Below are 23,486 nucleotides of genomic sequence, written 5' to 3'. Positions count from 1 at the left end.
CGGGCCTTACGCGAGGCGGGCCGGCCCGCTTACCCACCCCTAATAAAAGTTCACTTCGCTTTTGGATCTCGTTTGTTTTGGTCATGCCTCATGCGTTTTTGCTTTCACAAGTCACAACTGTTACCCATCTTAAAACTAGTTGACTTTTTTATACAACCACATATTAGCGCATTCTCAACAAGCCCCATATACATTTCCCCCGTTAACCTTAAACTCAGCATGACCTAATCTAAGTCTAATCTGCATCAAGTACGAATACGCCCATTTTTGTATCGATCTCAATCCAATCATTCGTTCAATCAAACATTAGTTTGGCTTTGCAGAAACTTTGATTTGCAATTACTTTCACATTTTTCAATATGTGTCAATTCAATTTTTATTTTGCAACATGTAATAATCCTTACATTGTGTGCTACTTACAGATGAATCTTGTTGTCTTTGGTGTATAGAGATTGGCTTTTGCATTATTGTCTTCAATTATCTTGTAATGGTAGTATTAAATTTTAATACTAGTAATGCATTTGAAGTATATTGTTGGAAATTATCCCACATTGACTAAAATAGGGCCATCATTATAAGGTTGAATTAGGCTTAAATCCAAATTCTAAGACAGAATAAGAGCTTATAACTATTTCTTTAGGGCCTACAGGATCACCATTGTTTGGCCTTTTATTGGGTCACCCAGAGATGTTCAGTCTTGCAATCTCCATACTCGAGATGTTCAATTGTTGGCATCAATGGATGTGTTAGAGATTCGACAACAATGATAGAATTGACTTTAATACCATCTTAGAATTCTAAGATATATTGTCTTTATATCGTAGGACCAAAATTAAAAGAAAAATACAAAGAAAATGAGAACTGATTTTCGTTTGAGTCTTTTATTTACTTTGTGTGAACTATGAAGTTATGGAAAAATTACCAAGAGCTGTATATGAAGTTTGTTTTGCCTAATTTTGGTTAGATGATTATGATTTTCTGTGCTATCAGTTAATGAAAAGGGAGCACCTAATTTGGCTGAAAGAGCAAAGTAAGAAACTATGAATCATTGTAACAAGCATTCAAGCCATCATCATAACAGGGAATCTCATGGACTAAATAGCGATAACACCTCAGTTGATGATGTTAGGGCTCCGAATGTGTTTGAGCCAGCAAAGGAGGAGTTTCAAGGCCTTGCTGAAGTGTTTCATCACAAGATAAAGGCTCTTACTTCTGATATAAGGTTCAAATCACACACATCTTCTTAAAGAAAAATAAAAGTCAAAATTGACTGCAGAAAGTAGACATTGGACATTGGTGTTGACTGTTGATAGACTCTGTCTTCTATTTTGTTTATTTTGTGATTTAGGAATGAAGATCAAATCGTCGAGTCATCAGAACATAACCAAGAATCTCCAAGCTCTCCACCAGGTATATATGTTAATGTATGGGAAAGGTAAATTATCTTAGTCATTTGGAGATTGTGTACATAAGATGGTGTTTACATTTTCAAATCTTTTTAAATGGCTGCATACATGTTATTATAGAAACACATTAGGCTAGTGAGTCTCATTGCTATAGTTCAAATTCTTTCGAATGTCTTCATACATGTTATTGTAGAAACACATTAGGCCAGTGAATCTATCTCATTGCTATTATTCCAATCCTATACCTAGTGTGTGGTTGTGGGAAATGGAAAGAATGGGAGAGGAGGGATTTTATGGAAATTTGTTGTTTGGTTCAATTTTTAAGAGGAGGGGGAATGGAGGAGAGTAAGATTTTTTTTTGGGAGGGGGGAATTTGTAACACTTTAGCTGTATTGACTAAAATATTTGAAATTCAAAATAAATTATAAGCGTTTAAAATTAAATTAATTTTAAAAAATCTATTTGACTCAGTGTTGTCAAATGACGGTTATGGCGGCACCATGGCGATATGGCGTGACAGATTTTTGATAAAACACCACCAAATAGCGGTGGCATTGCAGGTTTCAAATGGCAACACCATGACAGCTGCCATAGGTTTAACGGTGATGGTGGAATGGCGGTTATGGCGGAAGAAACGTTTTTTTTTTAAATTTTCCAAAAATGAAAAATTGGGTCGTCTAGGGCCGACCTGACCCAACCCTAAACCCTGGGTTTGGAATCCTAAATGAGATGAGCAGCACGACACACACGAGCACCACGCGAGTTCTCACACCTCGAAGTTGCGAGTTCTCCCATTCGCAGCAGCGACGAGGACGACAACGAACGACCACTCGACAGTGACGAGTTCTCTCTTCGATTTTTTGTTTTTCAGTGGAGCCATGACTTTTTCTAGTTATGTTTTTTTTAATTGTTCAGCCCTCTTCTACTAATTACAATGACTGAACCATCATCTAATGCTGCAACAAGGAAAAATAGGACAAAACCTGGTTGGAAGTATTGTCATCCACTTGTGAAAGAGGATACAAACACCATTGTTTGTAATTACTGTGGAAAAATCACAAATGGAGGAATAATGAGAGCCAAAGAACACTTGGTTGGGAAGCTGGGTAATGTTGCATCTTGCAAGAAAACTCCACCAGATGTAATCGAAAAGCTCAAGGGATATATAGCTAACAAAAAAAGTGGGATCACTTACAGTAGTACTAGTAGTGGTAATATGCCAAATATAAGAGATTTTGAATTTGGTGAACCAATTGGATGTGATGAAAGTGAAGATGAGTTTGAGGACTCTTGCAATGCTATTGCTTTGGCCGCAAAGACAAAGTGTGAGACTAAAAAATGACCAATGGACAGCTTTTGTAAGAATCCAAAAAATACAATCAATCGGAGAAAAATGGAAATGTTGAGGCAAAGGAACATATGAGAGTCAATGGATAAGAATGAAGTTTTGAAGGTGCATCAATATATTGCTTGCTTTTGGTACAGAGCTGGTTTGTCATTCAACCTCATTAAATTGAAATGCTTTGAGAATATGGTTGTAGCCATTGGTCAATATGGGCCACATTTGCCCATTCCAAGCTATCATGATATCAGAGTTTCACTCCTGAAGAAGGAAGTTGAATACACTGAAAATTTGATGAAAGGCTATAGGGAGCAATGGGTCAAGTATGATTGTACTATTATGTCCGATACATAGACTGATCGGAAACAAAGATGCATCATTAATTTTTTAGTTAACTCTCAAGCTGGTACAATGTTTTTTAAGTCTGTTGATGGCTTTGATTTTGTGAAGATAGGTGAAAAGCTTTTTGAGTTGCTTGATGCTATTATGGAGAAAGTTGGAGAAGAGAATGTTGTTCAAGTTGTAATTGATAATGGGAGCAACTATGTTTCAGCGAGTAAGTTGTTAGAGGACAAAAGGAAACATATTTATTGGACTCCTTGTGCAGCCCATTATATTGATTTGATGCTTGAAGACACTGGGAAACTTCCCTTGATAAGGAAGAGAATTAGAAGGACAATTAATCTAGTTGGGTTTATCTATGCCCATTCTGGTACCTTAAGCTTGTTGAAAAATTATACAAACAAGAGAGAATTAGTGAAACATGCTATTACTAGATTTGTCACTTCTTATCTAACCTTAGAAATGCTCCACAAAGAGAAATCTAATATTACAAAGATGTTTATTTCTGATGAATGGATCTTAAACAAGTTATCTAAGGAGCCTAAGGGGCAAGAAACTACAAAGCTAGTGTTCATGCCTTCTTTTTGGAATAGTGTGGTTTACACTCTTAAAGTCATGGCTCCATTTGTCAAAGTGCTTCGTCTTGTGGATGATGAAAGGAAACCAGCCATGGGCTATATATATGAAGCAATGAACAAGGCAAAAGAAACAATTATCAAGTCTTTCAACAACAACGAAAGCAAGTACAAAGAAGTGTTTGCAATCATTGCTAAAAGATGGAATTGTCAACTTCATAGGTCATTGCATGCAGCTGCCCACTTCTTAAATCCTGAGTTCTTTTATGACAACATTGATTTGGAGTTTGATTTTAAGGTCACCAATGGATTGTTTGATTGCATTAAGAAGTTGGTTCCACAATTTGATGTGCAACAGAAAATTCTAACTGAGTTGCATCTTTACAAGATTGATGTTGAACACTTTGGTTCTAAGTTTGCAATTGCTCAAAGGAAAACACATTCTCCTAGTAAGAAACTTTTACCAAATGACAAATACTATACTATTTTTTTTACGTATTAATGTTACAATTCAGAATTCTAAGTTATGCTCTTAGTTGGTATTGTAGCATATTGGTGGCAAATGTTTGGGTCAAAACTCCAAATTTACAAAAGCTAGCTGTTAAAATTTTGAGTTTGACTTGTAGTGCTTCAGGATGTGAAAGAAATTAGAGTGTATTTGAGCAAGTAATTGTGACAAAACTCTAACTATGCTTTTTATTTAATTTTGATGGTCAAGTTTTATTTGGAGTATATTTGAGATTGAGATCAAGATTTATTTGTTATGTTGTAGATTCATTCCATAAAAAGAAATAGGCTTGAGCACAAGAAGTTGCATGATTTGGTGTTTGTCAAATATAACCAACAATTGAAGCAAAGATATAATGCAAGAGATGAAATTGATCCAATTTCTCTTAATGATATTGATTTGCGCAATGAATGACTCGTGGGAGAGATTGATGAAGATGATGATAATGATGCTGGAAATGATTTGGTATTTGAAGACGATGATGCACTAAATTGGGCAACTGTGTATGAGGCTTCGGGGGTTGGAGAGCGTAGGATGTACATTAGGAGGAAAAAAAAGGAAAGAAAGCAACCAACAAGTGCTGGTATTACTCCTATTGTTGCTGCCCACACATCTAAAAAAACATGCAATGGTTGTTGGATCTTCATCGAGGAAGCAAAAAGCAGTCCAAGAAAATGATGAGGATCTAGAGTTTGAGGATATTGAACTTGAATATGAAGAAGAAGAAATCATAGTTAATTTTGAGGCATCTTATGGAGAAGAGGGAGAGGGAGATGCTCCAATACCTTATGATAACAATGAAGAGGATTATGTTGGGATTGAAAAAGATGATTAGAGCTTCAACCTTTACTTTACACTTTGCATTATGCTTTTATCATTTTGTTATTTTGAACTCTTGAATGAGTTTGTTTGGTGTTGGTTATTGTGTGAATTCATGAAACTTTTGTAGTTTATTTAAATGCAATCCATTGTTTTTAATTTTTTTTTTATATTTATTTTTTATCTATTATTTTGTATATATATATATATATATATATATATATATATATATAGTCCGCCATTTTCCGCTACGCCATCTGCCATATTTTTATGATGAATTTTTTACTTTTCGTCATGAACCGCCATTTGCCATTAACAACATTGATTTGACTTGTCAACCAAATAAAAAAAAGACTATTATTTTTTTCTTCCATTAAAATCTCTTATCTCCCAGCCATCAAATTCCTTTTCTTCTCTCCTTTTGACCAAACTTAATGTCTAATCAAAATTCTTTCCATCACTTCCTCTCCCTTAAACCAATTAGAGTTATGTCAAAGAATTATATAAAAAAAAAATCCATTCTACTTATGTCCTTTGAATGCAAAAATCATGTCATGCCATTATAAATAACCAAAGGCTTCTTTCATCATGAGTTGCTGATTTGATATACAAGTTCATGGCCAATAATTTGTTGACTTGATGTAAGGCATTTTTTTTTATTGGCAGAAACAAAAGCAAAGGAAGCAAACATATTTGTGAAAGCTAAGGAAGAGATTAAAGCCATCATACACCATGATAAGTCACAACACCATCACCATAAAGAAACTCATGGAAGGAATGATGATATTAATGAGAATACTCCTACCGATGAAGTTAAGGGTCCGAATGTCTTTGAAAGAGTAAAAGAAGAATTTGAAGCTGTTTTCCAAGCTATACATCCCAAGAAGGAAAACTGACAATTTTCCTTTCTTACCATAGAAGGATGGTGAATCCTATTTGATTGGGAGCGTAATGTGCATGATATAAACTGTAAATAACATGTTTATACGTATATATATATATATATATATATATATATATATATATATATATATATATATATATATATATATATATATATATATCGTAAAAAAGTAATCTCTTAGTTAATTTAAGTCCAAAAAGATTTTTCCAATCAAATCTAACCTAATTAAGTTTAAGTTTATTATGAGTAAAATTAATAATATTAATTATGATATTTAATTTAATTTTGAAAAAAATTTCCATTTTATCATTAGTTAACCTATAACTTTCAAATTAAATACCAAGACTCATCTAAATAAGCTTCTTTTCAACCTAAGTTTTTCGTTAGCTTATTAACTTCTAATTAATGTTTTTAATTATTAAAGTTAAGTCACTCTCACTAATTAATTAAGGTCTGGAAATTTTGCGTGCAAGCCAATTGTCTGATTCAAAACTCACATTTTTTATTAACCAAATTTTGGCTTAATCTCGTTAGATGTTTAATTAGAATTTTATCTCCAGGTTAAACACTTCGTTCCAACAACTTGGGTCCATCATCTTCATTGTCTAGAACCTCGGATACAGATTCTTGGGCCCAAGGTTGCTTTTATAAATTTCCAAGCTTATAAAAATGTTTAAAAAAATTCAAATTACGTGCTTCTAAATTACCGGATAACATAGCCAAATGATATAAGCATTAATTATTTTTTATCCATAAAAATAAAAGATAAAACTAAGAGTTTAAAACAATTCATATCTTGTTAAGCCAAGTGAACTAAAAACCCCTTGGTATATATAAGCATAAAATAACATCATAAATCATGGAAGAATAGTCAACATTCAGGCAATATCAACCCAAAAATATTAGCATAGTTTGTGAAAGAAAAATGTATCAAATATAGCAAAACCAAATCTCTTGATTCTAAGAACTTATGTATGAAACAAAAAATATTTCAGTATTAGTCCTTCGCAACTTGGTGGGCATTTGCGTGAATGCATGGGTGATACTGAATATTGATACACCTGTGCAGGCCCCCACAATTCTCTAGCGCTCCATAAGGTTTTTCTTTTATTGGAAAATATTAGTAATTAATTATTAATTTTTTTGTTAAGAGAAAGAATCAAATTTATGATATTTTCTTCTTTTTCTTTTTCTTTTATCACTCAACCAATCTTATAACTCCTGGTTCATATAAGTGTGACAGAAGTGTATTGCTAATGATGTTCCATCTTATAACTCCTTATTTATATAAGTGTGACAGAAGTGTATTGCTAATCATGCATGTTCCATCAGTCATAGGATGACCCCATCTTTAAATTGAGTTACACTCATTACTTGTATTTATCAGGTCATAACTTTTACTGTGAATTAATTTGGACTATATTCAACGTAGAACATTTTTTATATTTTTGTTATCAGTTTTTTTATTAAATAATACTAGTATGTATTTACATGATAGGTAAATATTTCTAATATTAAAATTTGATCATTGCGGTTATAGACCCGTTGTGCAACTTCAATTAGATCGTTATCCTTCCACTTCCGTCATTCTCATGGCAATACACACATGCACACAAAAATCAGCTCAACTTTATATTCTCAAATCACTGTACATGTCCATATACATGCACCATGTGCAAGCAAAACGATCCGCAACTTGGCATACACTCCTTAAAACATTATTAATACGTACATGCAACCAAAACCTACCATTTTATGTCTTCTTTCGTGTTGGGGCAACCCCACATGCCGTTTGAGTAAAGCGACAAATTTTCCTTTTGAGAAAATTAAATTACACTAGGAAGTCAAATTTCCCAGTATTCATTGCATTGCATATTTGCATCACTAGAATCTCATAAAAAAAACAAGTGTCTCAATCGAAAGATGTATATACAAATGCCTTATAAACGAAGGCAACTAAAGTGTGCAAACAAAAAGGCAAAGATAAAAATTAAGGAATTGAAACAAAGCCGGTGGCAAATTTACTGTAGAGGGACACATTTATAAACAATTTACGCATCAGGGTCCCTTTTGAAAGAAATTGCAGGGGGGGTCTGTTTCTGATTTGATGTCGCCAACTGCATTAGCGACTCCAGGGATGCCGCCAGCAGGAGCAGCGAGAAAGCAGTCCCGCCAGCAGCACGAGCGAGATGCTCCACGTAGGACTTATGCCGCCATTCTTCTTGGCGATACTTGCTGAGTAGGCACTGATGCCGCCAGCAATAATAGCGACATACACCAGGGCAATCTCGCCAGTGCTAACGACGAGATGCTCCATGTAGGAAGTTACGCATGCTCTCCCTGTTCATGACGAGACTAAAGATAAGGTCTGAAAGCAGGTTAGGTTAGGGTTCAAAGGCTACCTGTAGATGTTCACATGCATTGCAGGTTAGGGTTCAGAGGCTACACCTTGTTCACATGCATTGCACAGGTTAAGAGGAGACTATAAATGTTGACATGCATACAATTTTGCTTTTGCTTTAATGGCGTGTAAATTGACAGATAGCTTCAGCTTTGTTGTTGTAAATTTTGTTTAAATAGAGCACTTGCAATGATACTCAATACTAGCAAAATTTCATACTGAAAGAGAGTAAGAAACTAGTGTGAAGAGAGGAAGAAAGCCTTTCGTTTGAAGTTTGAAGTTTGTTGATTCTATTTTTTTTTTTTTTTTAGTTTTTGTTTATTTCTCATGTATAAATTTTTTATTTTGAAGTAATAAATTTTATGGTTAGAATAAAATTTGAAGGTCAAATTGTATTAATTTTGTAAATTAGTTTTTTAATTTAGAAATTATTAGCAGTAATTATTTGTAAGCCTTTTTTTTAACTGTTTTGCGAATGAATTTAAATTCCGTATTTGACATATACAATTACAATTGTTTTGGTATTATTTGACATATAATTTAATTTAAGACAAAAACTAATTACATGCTATTTCTTAACTATTTTGTGGTTTGTTTTGAGTTAAAAACAAAGTTTCATTTTACTTGTGATCAAATATAGTATAAGTTAACAAAAAAAAAATTGTAATTTTAATTATAAAATATAGTATAAGTTAATAAAAAAATTGTAATTTTAATTATGTTCCGTCTGAAAAAATTTTAAGTGTAATCCTTTCATTTATAACCCTTCTATTTTGTGTCTGAAACTTTTTGTGAAGTTGAGGAATTTTTCATAAATTATTTAATTAGAGTAATTTTTTAGAATAAAGTATGAATGTGTAGTTTAAGTTTAATAGAGCAAACAAATAAATATTTTATATTTGTATCATTGACAAAATATTTAATTGAAGTAATAATTTTATTTGTTAGACTAAAATTTGAAGGCAAAGTTTAAGTAAATTTTTTTTAATTAGAATTTTTATTTTAAAATTAGTATGAGTAATTATTTGTAATCCTCTTTGTTCATGGTTTTTGTGGCTTAGAAGAAATTTGACGTGTGACACTTCCGGTTATAAATATTATATGTGAGTCTTTAAGTTTTTGAAGGAATTTTTTTTTTGAATTATTTAATTTGATGTATGAGTAATTTTTTTTTGGTTAGAATGACGTCTCAATATTTACTTTAAGTTTAATAGAGGAAACAAATAATTTTTTTTTTATTTTTATGATTCACAAAATATTCAATTGAAGTAATAATTGTTTTATTTAGAAACAAATTTTAACACGTGAAGTTTAAGCCTATTAATTTTTGTAATTAGGTTTTTTACTTTGAAGTTATTTTTTAATAATGTTTACTTATTTTAATTTTGTAGTTTAAGTTTAACTTTAACTTTAATTTAGTAGATGCAGCAAGCAGATACACTTATTTATTTTAAAAAGACTATTGTTATGATTAATTATTTTTAATTTTGTTGATGTAGGTATATCATGAATTCAATTATTACAGTGTTGTATTTCAACGGAAGAGTATATGAAGACAATGATGGTGTAATATTTGAAGGCAGTAAAAAGGCGATTCAGATTAAACGCGGAATTAGTTTCAATGCTTTGAAAAAAAAATTGGAGATAAGGTAAAGTTAGAAAATAATGAAATTATTTCTACTATAAGTTGTAGATTTTTAGTTTCAGGAAAATATGTTGCGTTGCAAATTTGTGATGACGAAGATGTTGAAACTATGATCGAAAGTTTTCAACAACAACAACAAATGTCAATTCTAGAATTGTACGTAGAAAAGGATGTTGCTGGTGGTTCTATGTTTCATGCTGCAAATTCTGTTACGTCATGTGGACGTAATGTATCTCATCATGAGTCGGAACTGCCAAGAAATATAAGCAATTTACATGTTGATGAAGATGATGATGATGATTATCTTGCATCTAACTCATACGTTGAAGAGTCTTTTGATGAAGATGATAGTGATGATGGAATATCTGATACAGACGATGAAGTCACTGACATCGTTGAACCAGTTTCAATTGTTCACCCAAGCGAAGGTAAATGTTTGTGAAATACAAAATTAGTTGAATACATCTATCTTTTTATGAGAATTGTATTTAATGGTAACTAAATATGAGTAGTTTGTTGACGTGATTTTTTTTATAAATTATTAGGTGTACCAGAAATTCAAAATCCATTTTGGAATGATGCTATGCATTATAATAATATCAATTGGAGTCATCCGGACGAGGAAGACATTTGTGGTCTGGACATGCCAACGACTTTTAATGTTGGACAAGAATTATATGTTGGCATGGATTTTGACAGTAAAGATGCGGTCAAAAATGCACTCAAACAATATGTGATGAAGGTGCATCAAAGTTTTAAGGTTGTTGAAACGAAATTACACAAATATATCGTTTGTTGCCCCCAACAACACCGAAGAGTCTCCTTGCCCTTTTTATATGAGGGTAATTTTATCCAAAAAAACTGATGCATGGAAAGTGACACAATGGGGTGGACCGCACACATGTCTAAATATGACTATGACACAAGACCATGAGAAGCTTGATTCAAATTTAATTGTGACTTGCGTAGTAGGTACGTTTTTTATGTTCATATTATCCTACTTTTGTGTTATTTGTTATTTTAATTTGTAATTTTATTTAATTATTTGAATTACAGGCATGATCAGAGAAGATCCATCAATAAAAATTTCTTTGATTCAAGAAAGGATAAATAGTGAATTTTCCTATAAGGTTTCATACAGAAAAGCATGGATGGCCAAACAAAAGGCGATTGCAATTGAATATGGCGATTGGGAAGAGTCGTATGTGAAACTCTCGTCATGGCTAACACACATGCAAAATCATTCTCTTGGCTCTTACTTTCAAATACTACATGACGATTTTAGTGTTGGTAATAGGATGAGTCGCAAACATCGTCAGTTTCATAGAGTATTTTGGACATTTGGTCAATGCAAGGAGGCTTTTAAGTACTGTAAGCCAATCATACAAGTTGACAACACACATTTATACGGAAAATACCGTGGGACCCTGTTAATGGCCACATCACAAGATGGAAATGGTGGTGTTCTTCCTCTAGCATTTGTCGTGGTCGAAGGCGAGACGCTAATAGCATGGTCATGGTTTTTGGCCCACTTGCGTGAACACGTCACAGATAAGAATGGAATTTGTCTAATATCTGATCGTCACGCAAGTATAAAGTCTGTTGTCGCTAACGAAGCACTTGGTTGGCAACCTCCCCACGGTTATCATGTGTATTGCGTCCGACACATAGCCAGCAATTTCAATCGCAAATTCAACAACGCAAAACAAAAAGAGATGTTCAAGAAATTGGGTAAGGTTTATTTTATACATTAATTTAATTTGAGTTTCATGTCTACGTACAACTTTTGATGATAACAAATTTGATGCAGTGTACACTCCTTGCAAGCATGTGTTTGATCAGCCATAGCAAGATGGATTGATCGCATTTCAAAGGAAAAATGGAGCATGGCTTACGATACATCTGGAAGACGATATGGTCACATGACAACCAACCTATCAGAATGTGTGAATAAGGTGTTGAAAGATTGTCGCAGCACTCCAATAACAGCGTTGGTCAAGTCAACATATAGTAGGTGCCGAAAGTATTTTGTTGATCGTGGTCGCCAAGCCCAAAGACAATTAAGAGAAGGCCAAGTTTATTGTTCTAAGCTTGTTACAGAACTTAGGAAAAATCAAGAACAAGCTTGTTCGCACATCGTTCGCGTGTATGATATCCACTCGACAAGGTTTGAAGTAGAGGAGACCTTCAATCCTATAACGCAACGTGGCGGACAAAAACGGGCAGTTAACTTGAATGGCCATTATTGTCAATGCGGAAGGTATTCTGCGCTTCACTATCCATGTTCACACATTATTGCAGCTTGTGGTTACGTGAGCATGAACTACTACCAATATATAGATGTTGTTTACACCAATGAGCACATCTTAAAAGCATACTCCGCACAGTGGTGGCCTCTTGGGAATGAAGCGGCAATTCCTCCTTCTGATGAGGCATGGACACTAATCCCTGACCCAACTACAATTCGTGCGAAAGGTCGGCCAAAATCAACAAGGATAAAGAATGAGATGGATTGGGTCGAACCATCTGACCACCGACAAAAATGTAGTAGATGTGGAGCAGCAGGGCACAATAGGTGCCGATGTCCAATGCAATCTGATCGTGGGAGTAATTCATTTAATTGATTTATGTATGTTACATGACTGACTTGTATTGCTTTAGGTTTTGTTCAATGTATTTACTTGTTGGTCTTCAATGAAATCGTCAGTTACTTTTTGTTGAATGTGTACTTCTAATGAAATAAAATTACATTTAGAAGTTGAAATAAATGGAGTGGATCAATCGAGGTTGAGTGACATTGGTGTTGATCGCTAGTTAGAAACGTTAGTTATTTTCTTTTGTCTACCTTAGTTTTTTTTTTAACTATCTACAATGACAAACTATGGACTTAGTCATTATGGTTTAGTGTCTAAGTATTTTGGTTTAGTGTTTAGGGTCTAAGCCTTAGGTTTTAGTGTTTAGAATTTTGGATTTAAGGGTTTAGGGTTAAGGGTTTAAAATTGAGTGTTTAGGGTTTGGGGTTTAGAATTTAGTATTTAGGGTTTAGTGTTTAGTTTTTATATTTTATGGTTGAGGGTTTAGATTTTATATTTTAGTGTTAGGGGTTTAAAAGGTATGGTTATGGGATTAGGGTTTAGTTCTTTTTTTAGGGGTTAGGGCTAAGTTTTTTATTTTAAGGGTTAGGGTTTAGTTTGTATATTTTAAGGGTTAAGGTTTAGTTTTTATGTTTTAAGGGTTAGGGTTTAGTTTTTTATTTTAAGGGTTAGGGTTTAGTTTTTTTATTTTAATGATTAGAGTTTGTTTTTATTTTAAGGGTTAGGGATAAGTTTTCATGTTTTAGGGGCTAGGGTTTAGTTTTTATATTTTATGGGTTAGGGCTGAGCTCTTATTTTTTAGGGATTAGGGTTAGTTTTTTTATTTTAAGGGTTAGGGTTAATTTTTTTATTTTAGGGGTCAGTGCTAAGTTTTTTATTTTAAGGGTTAGGGTTTAGTTCTTATTTTTTAGGGTTAGGGTTAGTTTTATTATTTTAGGGTTAGGGTTAGTTTTATTATTTTAGGGTTAGGGTTTAGTTCTTATATTTTAGGGGTTAGGGTTAGTTTTATTATTTTAAGGGTTAGGGTTTAGTTCTTATTTTTTAGGGTTAGGGTTTAGTTCTTATATTTAGGGGTTAGGGTTAATTTTTTTAATTTAAGGGTTAGGGTTTAATTCTTATATTTTATGGTTAGGGTTAGTTTTATTATTTTAAGGGTTTAGGGCTTAGTTCTTATTTTTTAGGGTTAGGGTTAGTTTTTTTATTTTAAGCGTTAGGGTTTAGTTCTTATATTTTAGGGGTTAGGGTTAGTTTTTTATTTTAAGGGTTAGGGCTAAGTGCTTATATTTTAAGGGTTAGTGTTTAGTTTTTATGTTTTATGGGTTAGGGTTTAGTTCACATTGATGTTCATCGTTACTTAGAAACATTAGTTTTTTCCTTTTGGCTACCTTAGTTATTTGGTTTAGGGTTCATTGATTATTATAGTTTGATACACGACATAAATTGTATCCATAAGTAAGCCTTAATAAACTGAATATCATACATTACGTGTGAAATTCAAATGACAAATATACAACAAAGCCTTAATAAACGGAGACATGCAAATCATTCATTTTGGTGTCCGTAATGCCGTGAGGATGTGCCACATGGTCGATCCCATCTTCGTGCTTGGCGATCAGGATTTCTTCTGCCCCGATGCCTCCCCGCTTCTTCTTCGTCAGCCTTCGCAGAAAATGCGTGATGCAAATCAACACCGAATAAGTCACCCGTATTAGGTATTTGTCCCGGTACATTCCATTGTGTTCCTAACGGGGCATTAGGTGTTGGAATTGGGCCATGAAAAATGAGCTTGTGTTTCCGCAACATTATCGAACGATTGCTGGCTTGCAGAAGTATCAGTGTGATGACCCTGAAAAGGATACGGACACATCTGTGTCGAATACTCAGCAAATGTTTGTGGCGTGTAATACATTCCATGGCCATGCTTCGGCATTTGTTGGGAATATTCTTCCCCTTCAACAGTCTCCCTTCGTCTGTCTATGCCCTGAGTTTCAACACTTGACTGAAGTATGTGAAACTATTGTGCGGGAAATTGACGCTCAGATGCAGGACCATGTGACACTGGCTCAGTGACTCTCTCTTGCTCTTCGGATAAAATTGTAATTTTTTTCACATAAGGCACGAGATCATCAACTGTCCATGTATTCCTCCCTTGAGGAGACACCATGTATTGTAATGTCTCCGCAACTTTAGCCTGCAATTATAAGGGTCAGAAAATTAATGGCCATCATTAAAAAAATGTTCAAGTTAAATATTCAAAAAAATTAAAAGATACCAATGTAGCCGTCTTTGCATTTTGTGGGTCAACAAACATCTTTGTCTTTCGCCTATACCAGACCATGTAGTCCGAGTTAAAGCTCAATAGGTCTTCTTGTCGGGATAAGCGTCGACCCTAAATGCATCGCGATTTTTCCACTGATGAATCATTGGGGCGAACAATTGCCCCCAATTTTCGTCATGTTTCCCTTTTAATGTTATGCCATGAATGTTTAAGGGTTGTGAAGGAGACTCTGGAATTGGTTGTTGCATACCAAATTATCTCAATATTCTATCCGGTTGGTGCCACTCAATAACTTGGAAACAAATTAGTGGCACCACCGTGTACCACGCGAGACTTCTGACTAAACAAATGGGAGGCAACAATGATATAACGGTTGATGGGTACGACTCCCACACAAACTGCATATAACAACATAGTTGTGAATATTTTAGTAAAATAACACATATAATTTTTTATTTTACAAATACAATAGCATGTTCTTACCTCATGACGTTTCATAATATCCAACTTGCGACGAAAAACTCTCACATCATCATTGCCGATATGTTGGTTTCCACGTCGCAGCCACCTACAAAGATTAAAATTTAATATATGCTAAAACCATTTATTCTATTGAAATGAAAGACGCTGTTAAAAATGACTAACCTGTGCCCCAGTGGTGTATTTTCTACTTGGGAAGGAGTTCTCTTTGGAGCCAAGGTTGGACATTGTTCCCATGCCCACATTTGTAGTAAGATGCACATACCTCTGATTGATTTAGTTTTATAACCGGTGGCATTGCACATCTCTCTATATAGAAAACCAAGTACGGCAGCTCCCCATGCATATCTGCCACATTCTTCAAAGTCACGTAAAAATTGAAGGTACCTTAGCGAAACTTTGTTACTGCTTTTGTCAACGAACAAGACACCTCCAATGAATCTCAGTATCCATGCACTGGCAAACCTTCGTACTTGTTCTTCGTCGTCGTCGTTATTTATTTGCGCAAAATGGTGAGCCAGCCAACTTAATTTAACCACACTACCTTTAATTTCATCTTCTTGTGGTCTCACTCCCAATAATTCCTCATATAAATCAGCCCAATCAAGATTTGTTGGACCGATTAATGGTAAACCATCCACACTTATACCTAACAATACAGAGACGTCTTGGAGAGTAATAGTATATTCTCCGCATCTCATGTGAAACGTATGTGTTTCCGGCCTCCATCTTTCTATCAGAGCACTAATTAATGAGGCCTTTATTTTTAAGTATCCCATCTTGATAATCCAGGCGAAACTAGATTGTAGAAGAAAAGGAAAAATTTGCTTGGGAATTTGTTCTTTCCCTTGATACGTGGGGACAACTCGTCTGATATGTAATTTCCGATCTTCTTCCCCATTCCAAACATGTTCTGAAACATGCTTAGGTTGCATCCATAATACATCAGCATCGATGGGGCCAGACTTAATGTTAATATGTGATGAAGATGATGATGAAGATGTCATTGCTACTACAAAATAATATATAATACAATAAATTCACAAATCAATTTATACATTATTTGTAGATAATATAAATTAAATTAAACTACGCACATTTATAAAAATATTATTAGATATATAACAATAAATTTGAAAAAAATCAAACTAGCCAATTTTTAATATATTCTATATATAAATTAAAATACATGTGAACAAAACTTTAAATAAATAATTTTTTTTCTACAATTAACAAAAAAATAATTGAATAAAATATGGACTAACAAATTATTTATAATACAAACAAATATTAAAATGCAAAAAATTATTTAAAAATATATATACAAAAATAATAATAATGTACAATGTATCATATATTTAATAACGTAAATTTCCTAAAACAATTAATATTAACCTACAAACTAAAACTAACACTATCTTATCATATATATATATATAACTAAAAATTAAAAACTAAAAATAATTAACTCAAACAATATTAACTTATCAATTGATTTATTTAAAACTATACTATCTATATATAACATACAAAAATATAACACTATATATCACATATATAATATCTAAAAATATATACTACAAACTAAATAATATTTTTATACTAACTAACCTAACCTTCAAATATCTATTATTACATAAAAATTAATAACAGCATACTTATTAATAATAGTAACTAACCTAACCTTACAATACCTATTAATCCTAATTAACCTAAACTTACAATACCTATCAATACTAGCTAACCTATTATTTTAAAAATATTAACAACAAAATATATAAATCATAATATATAAATGTTATTTAAGAAAATCACTTACCAGGGAATTATGAATTATGGAAGAAAAAAACTCAGCAAAAGCAAAGAAACCAGCACCAACAGCACGCAGACACTCAATGAAACTCAACAATGGAGAAAAGCAAAGCTCAGCTTGAAGAAGAGAAGTGTGAATCCAAAGTTTACATTGGAGGTTTTTTTATAGAAGAAAACGTATACAAGGTCAAAAGCTACTCAAATCCTACTCTGTATATGTTGCATCCCTAAACAATGCAAAGTTGAACCTAATACTGAAAAGCTGAAGCCCTAAATGCAACTTCATGTGAAGATGGCATGTCTCGCCAGCACTGTGGGCGAGTCCCACGTGGCCTGTATCGCCAGTCCTGATGGCGGTTCCAACGTGGAGGTGTGTCGCCAATGCAAAAGGCGACACTCTCCTCTCTCCCTCCTACGTGGCCTATAACGCCACTGGCACTGGCGGGTTCACCCTTGCCGCCAATGGCTATGGCGGGTTCACCCTTGTTGTCAGTGGCAGTGGCGGATTCCACCCACATAACAGACCCCCTCCGTTAATTCTTTTAAAATAGACCACAATCCGTAAATAGTTTTTAAAATAAACCCCCTAAGGTAAATTTGCCCAAAGCCGGTGGTCATGGTTATTATGGTTATGGACTTATGGTACGTATTATTGAACCGTGTTGACGTTTATCCTAGGACTTTTGATGTGCATATCTTAATCCAGAGCCATGATACTTTAATGCATACGTAAATGCTTAACGTATTACTGTGTTGAGGACCACATATATATAAATGGCCTCAACAAGGATTCAGCTTCACTACAAAAAATATTTTTCCCTTAACTTTCTTCAATTAATGTACGTATATCAATGCGAGCCATTTAGGGTGTTTTTGACTTGGCGTTTGAGCACCTAAACTGACGTTTATTCCTCGTGAAAAATTACACCTATTTATTTGAGGTTTATCCTCAAAGTTATATATTCCTCTCTTTTCTTTTTCATCGAAGGTGGAATATTCCAAAATAAATATTAATTCAATTACATTAAACCTGCTTTTAACTAAATTTAGGTTTACAAAATTGAGTTCAATTCAATTTTTTAACTTAAATACAATCACACGCCTAGACTTATTTATTCACACGTGTGTTTGTAATGAAAAATGTATAGGTATTTATAAGTTATCTGCTTTGTCTAATGTATATATATCAAAAGATATTTTTGAAGCTATATGTGCATTTTTAACCTTATAATTTTACAAATTTCTATTCACACTGTATTTAGTTACAAATTAAATTACTCCCAATAGGTTTGTTAAGAACAACGGATTTTTGTTACATAAATTTAAAAGGAAAAATATTTTTTGGGTTTCTTAGTAAAATTTGGATTGCAAGCCGTCTGAACGTCACAAAATAAATCAAATCTAAATATAATACTTATTTCCTGCTTCAAAATTCCACGATAGGATAACTAGGGGGAGGGATGAGAGCTTGTATGATACAGTGATGAAAGAGAAGAGAAAGGAACATGATTTCAAAATGAAAAAGAAAAGAAAAAAGAAAGAAAGAATTATCTAATAAAAATGAGATTTTTCATTTCTTTTATTTTTTTCATTAAGAGAAAGAATAAACGTATTTGTTAATAAAATTTTGAATATAAGTTTGATGACTTTGATCTATTTCAATGTTCAATATTATAATATTAAATAATAGAAGAAATGTATTGAGAAAATCAACTACTAATAAAATAAGTATATATAGTACGAGGGCCTTTATTACAAGAGAGTGGGTAGCGAATGTCCTTGGCATTGACTTGTATCTTGTTCTTTTTCCTTTGAAGCGAAAAGTGGGTAGCTAATGTGTTCTCCTTTTGTGCCTGCATATACGTTTCTGATCTGCTTGCAGGGGTAAATTCTTTGGAATTGTTATTTGCAACCCTCTTTTTGCTATTCTCAATACCATTTGCTCATTTTTTTTCTTAATATTATTATTATTAAATGTGATTAAAGGATTAAAAGTTTATGCCCTGCAATTAAATTAACGTGAATGCTTTGGAATTTTTGATAGCAATAAATATATATATGCTACATATTTGCTTGAACGTGTTTGAATGCAAAAGACAAATAAATGTGAATATTATTTTATGGCCTGAAATAAAATTAATAAAATGACTATAAATTGTTAATAACAATAAGAATGTGCATGTCAAGTATTTGATTGAAATTAAATGTATGATGGATTTGTTAGTCACTAAAGTGACCAAATTTATAAGGTTATTTAATTTCAAATTAATTATTATTTCAATTACCCATAGAATACTAGATGCTAAATTATATGATTATTGGTTTATGGGTAATTGAAATTCATTGTTATAAGGTATTTATGGATCGCCTAAAGGTTGATTAGTTGTTCTTATAATTAATAAATATAATTGTAGGCGATTTATGTGTATCATTAGTTTTTATTTATATACCCAAAGGAAATAGGTATTATTAATTGGTGCATATTTAATTGCCAAATAATGCTAAGAATTTTATTAGTATCATCATGTTTGTATGTTGTGTATTGGTGTACCACCCAAAGGAGAGCATCAATATACATTGACCGTTATCTAAATGAATCATATGTATGACATGTGTTTTGTGTCTCAAAACACTTATGTTAATTTTATTATGAAGAGAAAGTCCATTACGAAGCTTGGCAAAGATCTAACAAACTCAGCCTAATGTTCATGAGAATGAATTTTTCAAACAATATTAATACAGTTCTCCCTAAGATTGATAATGCTTAAGAGTTTATGAGTTTAGTGGGAGAGCGCTCTTAAATAGTTGATAAGTCTTTTGCTGGGACATTAATGAGTACATTGACCACCATGAAGTTTGATGGTTCACGTACTATGCATGAACATGTCATTGAGATGACAAACATTACATCAACACTTAAAACCTTGGGAATGGCTGTAAATGAGAACTTTCTTGTTTAGTTTATTTTGAACTCATTACCGTTTGAGTATGGCCTGTTCCAAATGAGTTATAATACCATGAAAGATAAATAGAATGTGCATGAATTGTACAATATGTTAGTTCAGGAAGAAACGAGACTTAAGAATCAAGGAAGTCACTCAGTCCATTATGTAAGCCACCAAGGGAATTAAGGAGCTGAAAAGAAATTTATGAAAAAACATGATAAAGGCAAAAGGTCATTAAAGATCAATGACAGTTGTGTGCAAATCCAGAAAAAGGTATCAAAAAGGCAATAATTGCCAATTTTGTGGGAAATCTGGACACTTCGAGAAGGATTGCCTAAAGCGTAAGTCTTGGTTCAAAGATTGTATGTTTTGAATCAAATTTAACTAAAGTTTCCCATAATACATGGTGAATTGATTCTAGATGTACGACTCGTGTTTCTAATACTATGCAAGGATTCCTTACAATCCAAACCATAAGCCCAAATGAGAAGTTCTCTTCATGGGAAATAGAGTGAAAGCTCTAGTGGAAGTAGTCAAGACTTTTAAAACTCGACACTAAACATCATTTAAATTTACTGGAAACTCTTTATGTACCTAATTTATCTAGGAATTTAGTTTCATTATCTAAACTCGATGTTACTGGATACTCTTTTAATTTTGATAATGGATGTTTCAGTTTATTTAAGCATAATCATCTCATCGATACTGGTATTCTTTGTGGTGGTTTATATAAATTAGATGGTTTGTATATTGAAATTGTTTTAACTCTTCATCATAATGTTGGCACTAAATGTAGTTTAGTGAACGAATGATCTGCTTTCTTGTGGCATAAACTATTAGGTCACATTTCTAGAGAAAGGATGGAAAGATTAATAAAAAATGAAATTCTTCCTAATCTAGATTTTATGGATCTAAATATTTGTGTGGATTGTATTAAGGGAAAACCAACAAAACATACAAAGAAATGAGCTACAAGAAGAACTTAACTTCTTGAAATTGTGTATACTAATATTTGTGGACCTTTTGATGTTAATTCTTTTGAAAAAGAAATATAATTTATCACCTTTATTGATGACTATTCAAGTTAAGGTTATGTCTACTTACTGCATGAGAAATCTCAAGCAGTGGATGCCTTAGAAATCTACTTGAATGAAGTAGAAAAACAATTAGACAGAAAGGTGAAAGTTATTAGATCTAATAGAGGTGGTGAGTATTATGGAAGATAAGATGAAATTGGACAACACCCAAGTACATTTGCAAAACTTTTTCAGAAACGTGGAGTTTATGCGCAATACACAATGCCTGACACACCATAACAAAATGGATTATTAGAAAGGCATAAAAGAACTTTAATGGATATGGTTAGGAATATGTTAAGCAATTCAACTTTACTCATATCTTTGTGAATGTATGCCTTGGAAACTGTCATGTATTTGTTGAATAGGATTTCTAGTAAGGTAATTCCAAAGACACCTTTTGAACTGTGGAAGAATAGGACACCTAGTATAAGACACCTGCATGTTTGGGGTTGCTAGACAGAAATAAGGATTTATAATCCGTAAGAAAGAAAATTGGATGCAAGAACAATCAGTGGATATTTCATTGTTTATCCAGAAAAGTCAAAGGGGTATATGTTTTATTGTCCGAATCATAGTATGAGAATTGTCGAAACTGGAAATGCAAGGTTCATTGAAAATGGTGAAATCAATAAGAGTACAATTCCACAAGATGTAGAAATTAAAAAAGTTAAAGTGAAAGTCCCTTTAACTTGTGTCTCTAGCAGTAAGGTGATTGCTCCTTTAGTTGTTGTTTAAAAAAATAATGAAGAGGAGTAACACAATAATGAGCCTATGATACATAATGAACCTATTATGGAAGAACCACAAGAAGTAGCATTAAGGAGGTCTCAAAGAGAAAAGAGACCAGCTATTTCGAATAACTATGTGGTATACCTACATGAAACAGAAACAAACTTAAGCATTAATGATAATGATATAGTTTCGTTTTCACAAGCTGTCAGTTATGATAATTCTGAGAAGTGGTTAAATGTCATGAAAGAAGAGATAAATTCCATGAGACATAATGGTGTTTAGGACCTTGTAGAATTGCCAAAGGGTTGTAATAGAGTTGGTTGTAAGTGGATCTTTAAGACTAAATGTGACTCTCATGGCAACCTTGAGCGTTACAAGGTTAGACTTGTTGCTAAGGGATTTACTCAGAAAGATGACATTGAGAGACGTTTTTATCGGTTTTACAAAAGGATTCTTTCAGGATTATCATGACATTAGTAGCTCATTATGACTTGGAACTACATCAGATGAATGTGAAAACTGTCTTTCTTAATAGAGATTTAGAGGAGAATGTTTATATGGACCAACCAATGGGGTTTTTAGTTGAAGGAAATTAACACATGGTATGCAAATTAAAGAAATCAATATACAATCTCAAGCAAGCTTCCCGCCAATGGTATTTGAAGTTTAATGATACCATTGTTTCCTTTGGATTTAAGGAAAATACTGTTGATCAGTGCATATATCCGAAGATTAGTGGGAGTAAGGTTATTTTTCTAATCCTGTATGTTTATGATATATTGCTGCAATTAATGATCTTGGTCTTCTCCATGAGACTAAGAAATTTCTCTCTAGCAACTTTGAGGTGAAAGATATGGGAGAGGTAAGCTATGTGATAGGGATAGAAATATTCTGTAATAGATCACAAGAATTGTCAGGCTTATCTCAGAAAGCATATATCAACAAAGGACTAGAGAGATTCAGGATGGAAATGTGTTCAACATCACTTGTTCTAATTTAGAAAGGAGACAAATTTAGTCTCGCACAATGTTCTAAAAATGATATGGAACAAAAACAAATGGAAACAATTATGTATGCATAAGCTGTTGTTAAGAAAGTTGAATTTGGAGCATGTTTTGAGAATACAATTCAAGCTAATTGACTGCAGGATTTTATTTCAAGACTTAGAATTGTCGACAGTATTACTAGGCTGCTGAAAATGTATTGTGATAACTCCATAATACTATTTTTTTATGAACGATAAGTACTCTGAGGGTGCTAAACATATGAAATTGAAGTACTTTTTCATGAAGGAAGAAGTTCAAAAACAAAGAGTGTTAATAGAACATATTAGCACAAACTTTATGATACTTGACTCTTTAACAAAGAAATTATTGTCCAAGATATTTATAGAGCATGTTGAAAGTATAGCCATTATTGTTATTGATGATCATTAAATGTAATTTACCTTATATATTTTAGTAACACTTTAAGCTCATTTTAGGAAAAGAAAAAATACTTTAAAATGTAACTAAATTTTAAACTGATGATTAATTTTATGATATGCAAAGTATATTCAAAAGGAAGAAGAGCTTACGGAATAACTTGATGTCCCATCAAAAAGTGATCCTAATTATGGTGATCG

The 23,486-nt window shown here is 32.9% G+C and overlaps 1 protein-coding gene across 1 annotated transcript; it reads left to right on the top strand.

Moving 5' to 3' along the window:
* The first annotated feature begins 2,340 nt into the window (after nt 1-2,340).
* LOC106794326 (uncharacterized) lies at nt 2,341-4,587 on the top strand. The gene is made up of 5 exons (XM_014761572.2): nt 2,341-2,729; nt 2,892-3,066; nt 3,199-4,079; nt 4,181-4,229; nt 4,438-4,587. The coding sequence occupies exons 1-5, from the start codon at nt 2,341-2,343 to the stop codon at nt 4,585-4,587; spliced, it is 1,644 nt and encodes a 547-aa protein (XP_014617058.2).
* The last annotated feature ends 18,899 nt before the right edge of the window (nt 4,588-23,486 follow it).

The sequence above is a fragment of the Glycine max genome, chromosome 9, assembly GCF_000004515.6.
Source record: "Glycine max cultivar Williams 82 chromosome 9, Glycine_max_v4.0, whole genome shotgun sequence".
In the NCBI taxonomy this organism is placed as follows: domain Eukaryota; kingdom Viridiplantae; phylum Streptophyta; class Magnoliopsida; order Fabales; family Fabaceae; genus Glycine; species Glycine max.
Note: the sequence above shows the minus strand (reverse complement) of the source record. Positions and strands in the feature narration are given on the sequence as shown.

Bases quoted from the DNA above. Each gene is read 5' to 3' on its own strand.
- LOC106794326 (XM_014761572.2), top strand. From the start codon at position 2,341: ATGACTGAACCATCATCTAATGCTGCAACAAGGAAAAATAGGACAAAA. The intron at 2,730-2,891 runs GTGTGAGACTAA...CTTTTGGTACAG, and splicing joins GCTTTGGCCGCAAAGACAAA to AGCTGGTTTGTCATTCAACC. The intron at 4,230-4,437 runs GTTTGGGTCAAA...GTTATGTTGTAG, and splicing joins GTAGCATATTGGTGGCAAAT to ATTCATTCCATAAAAAGAAA.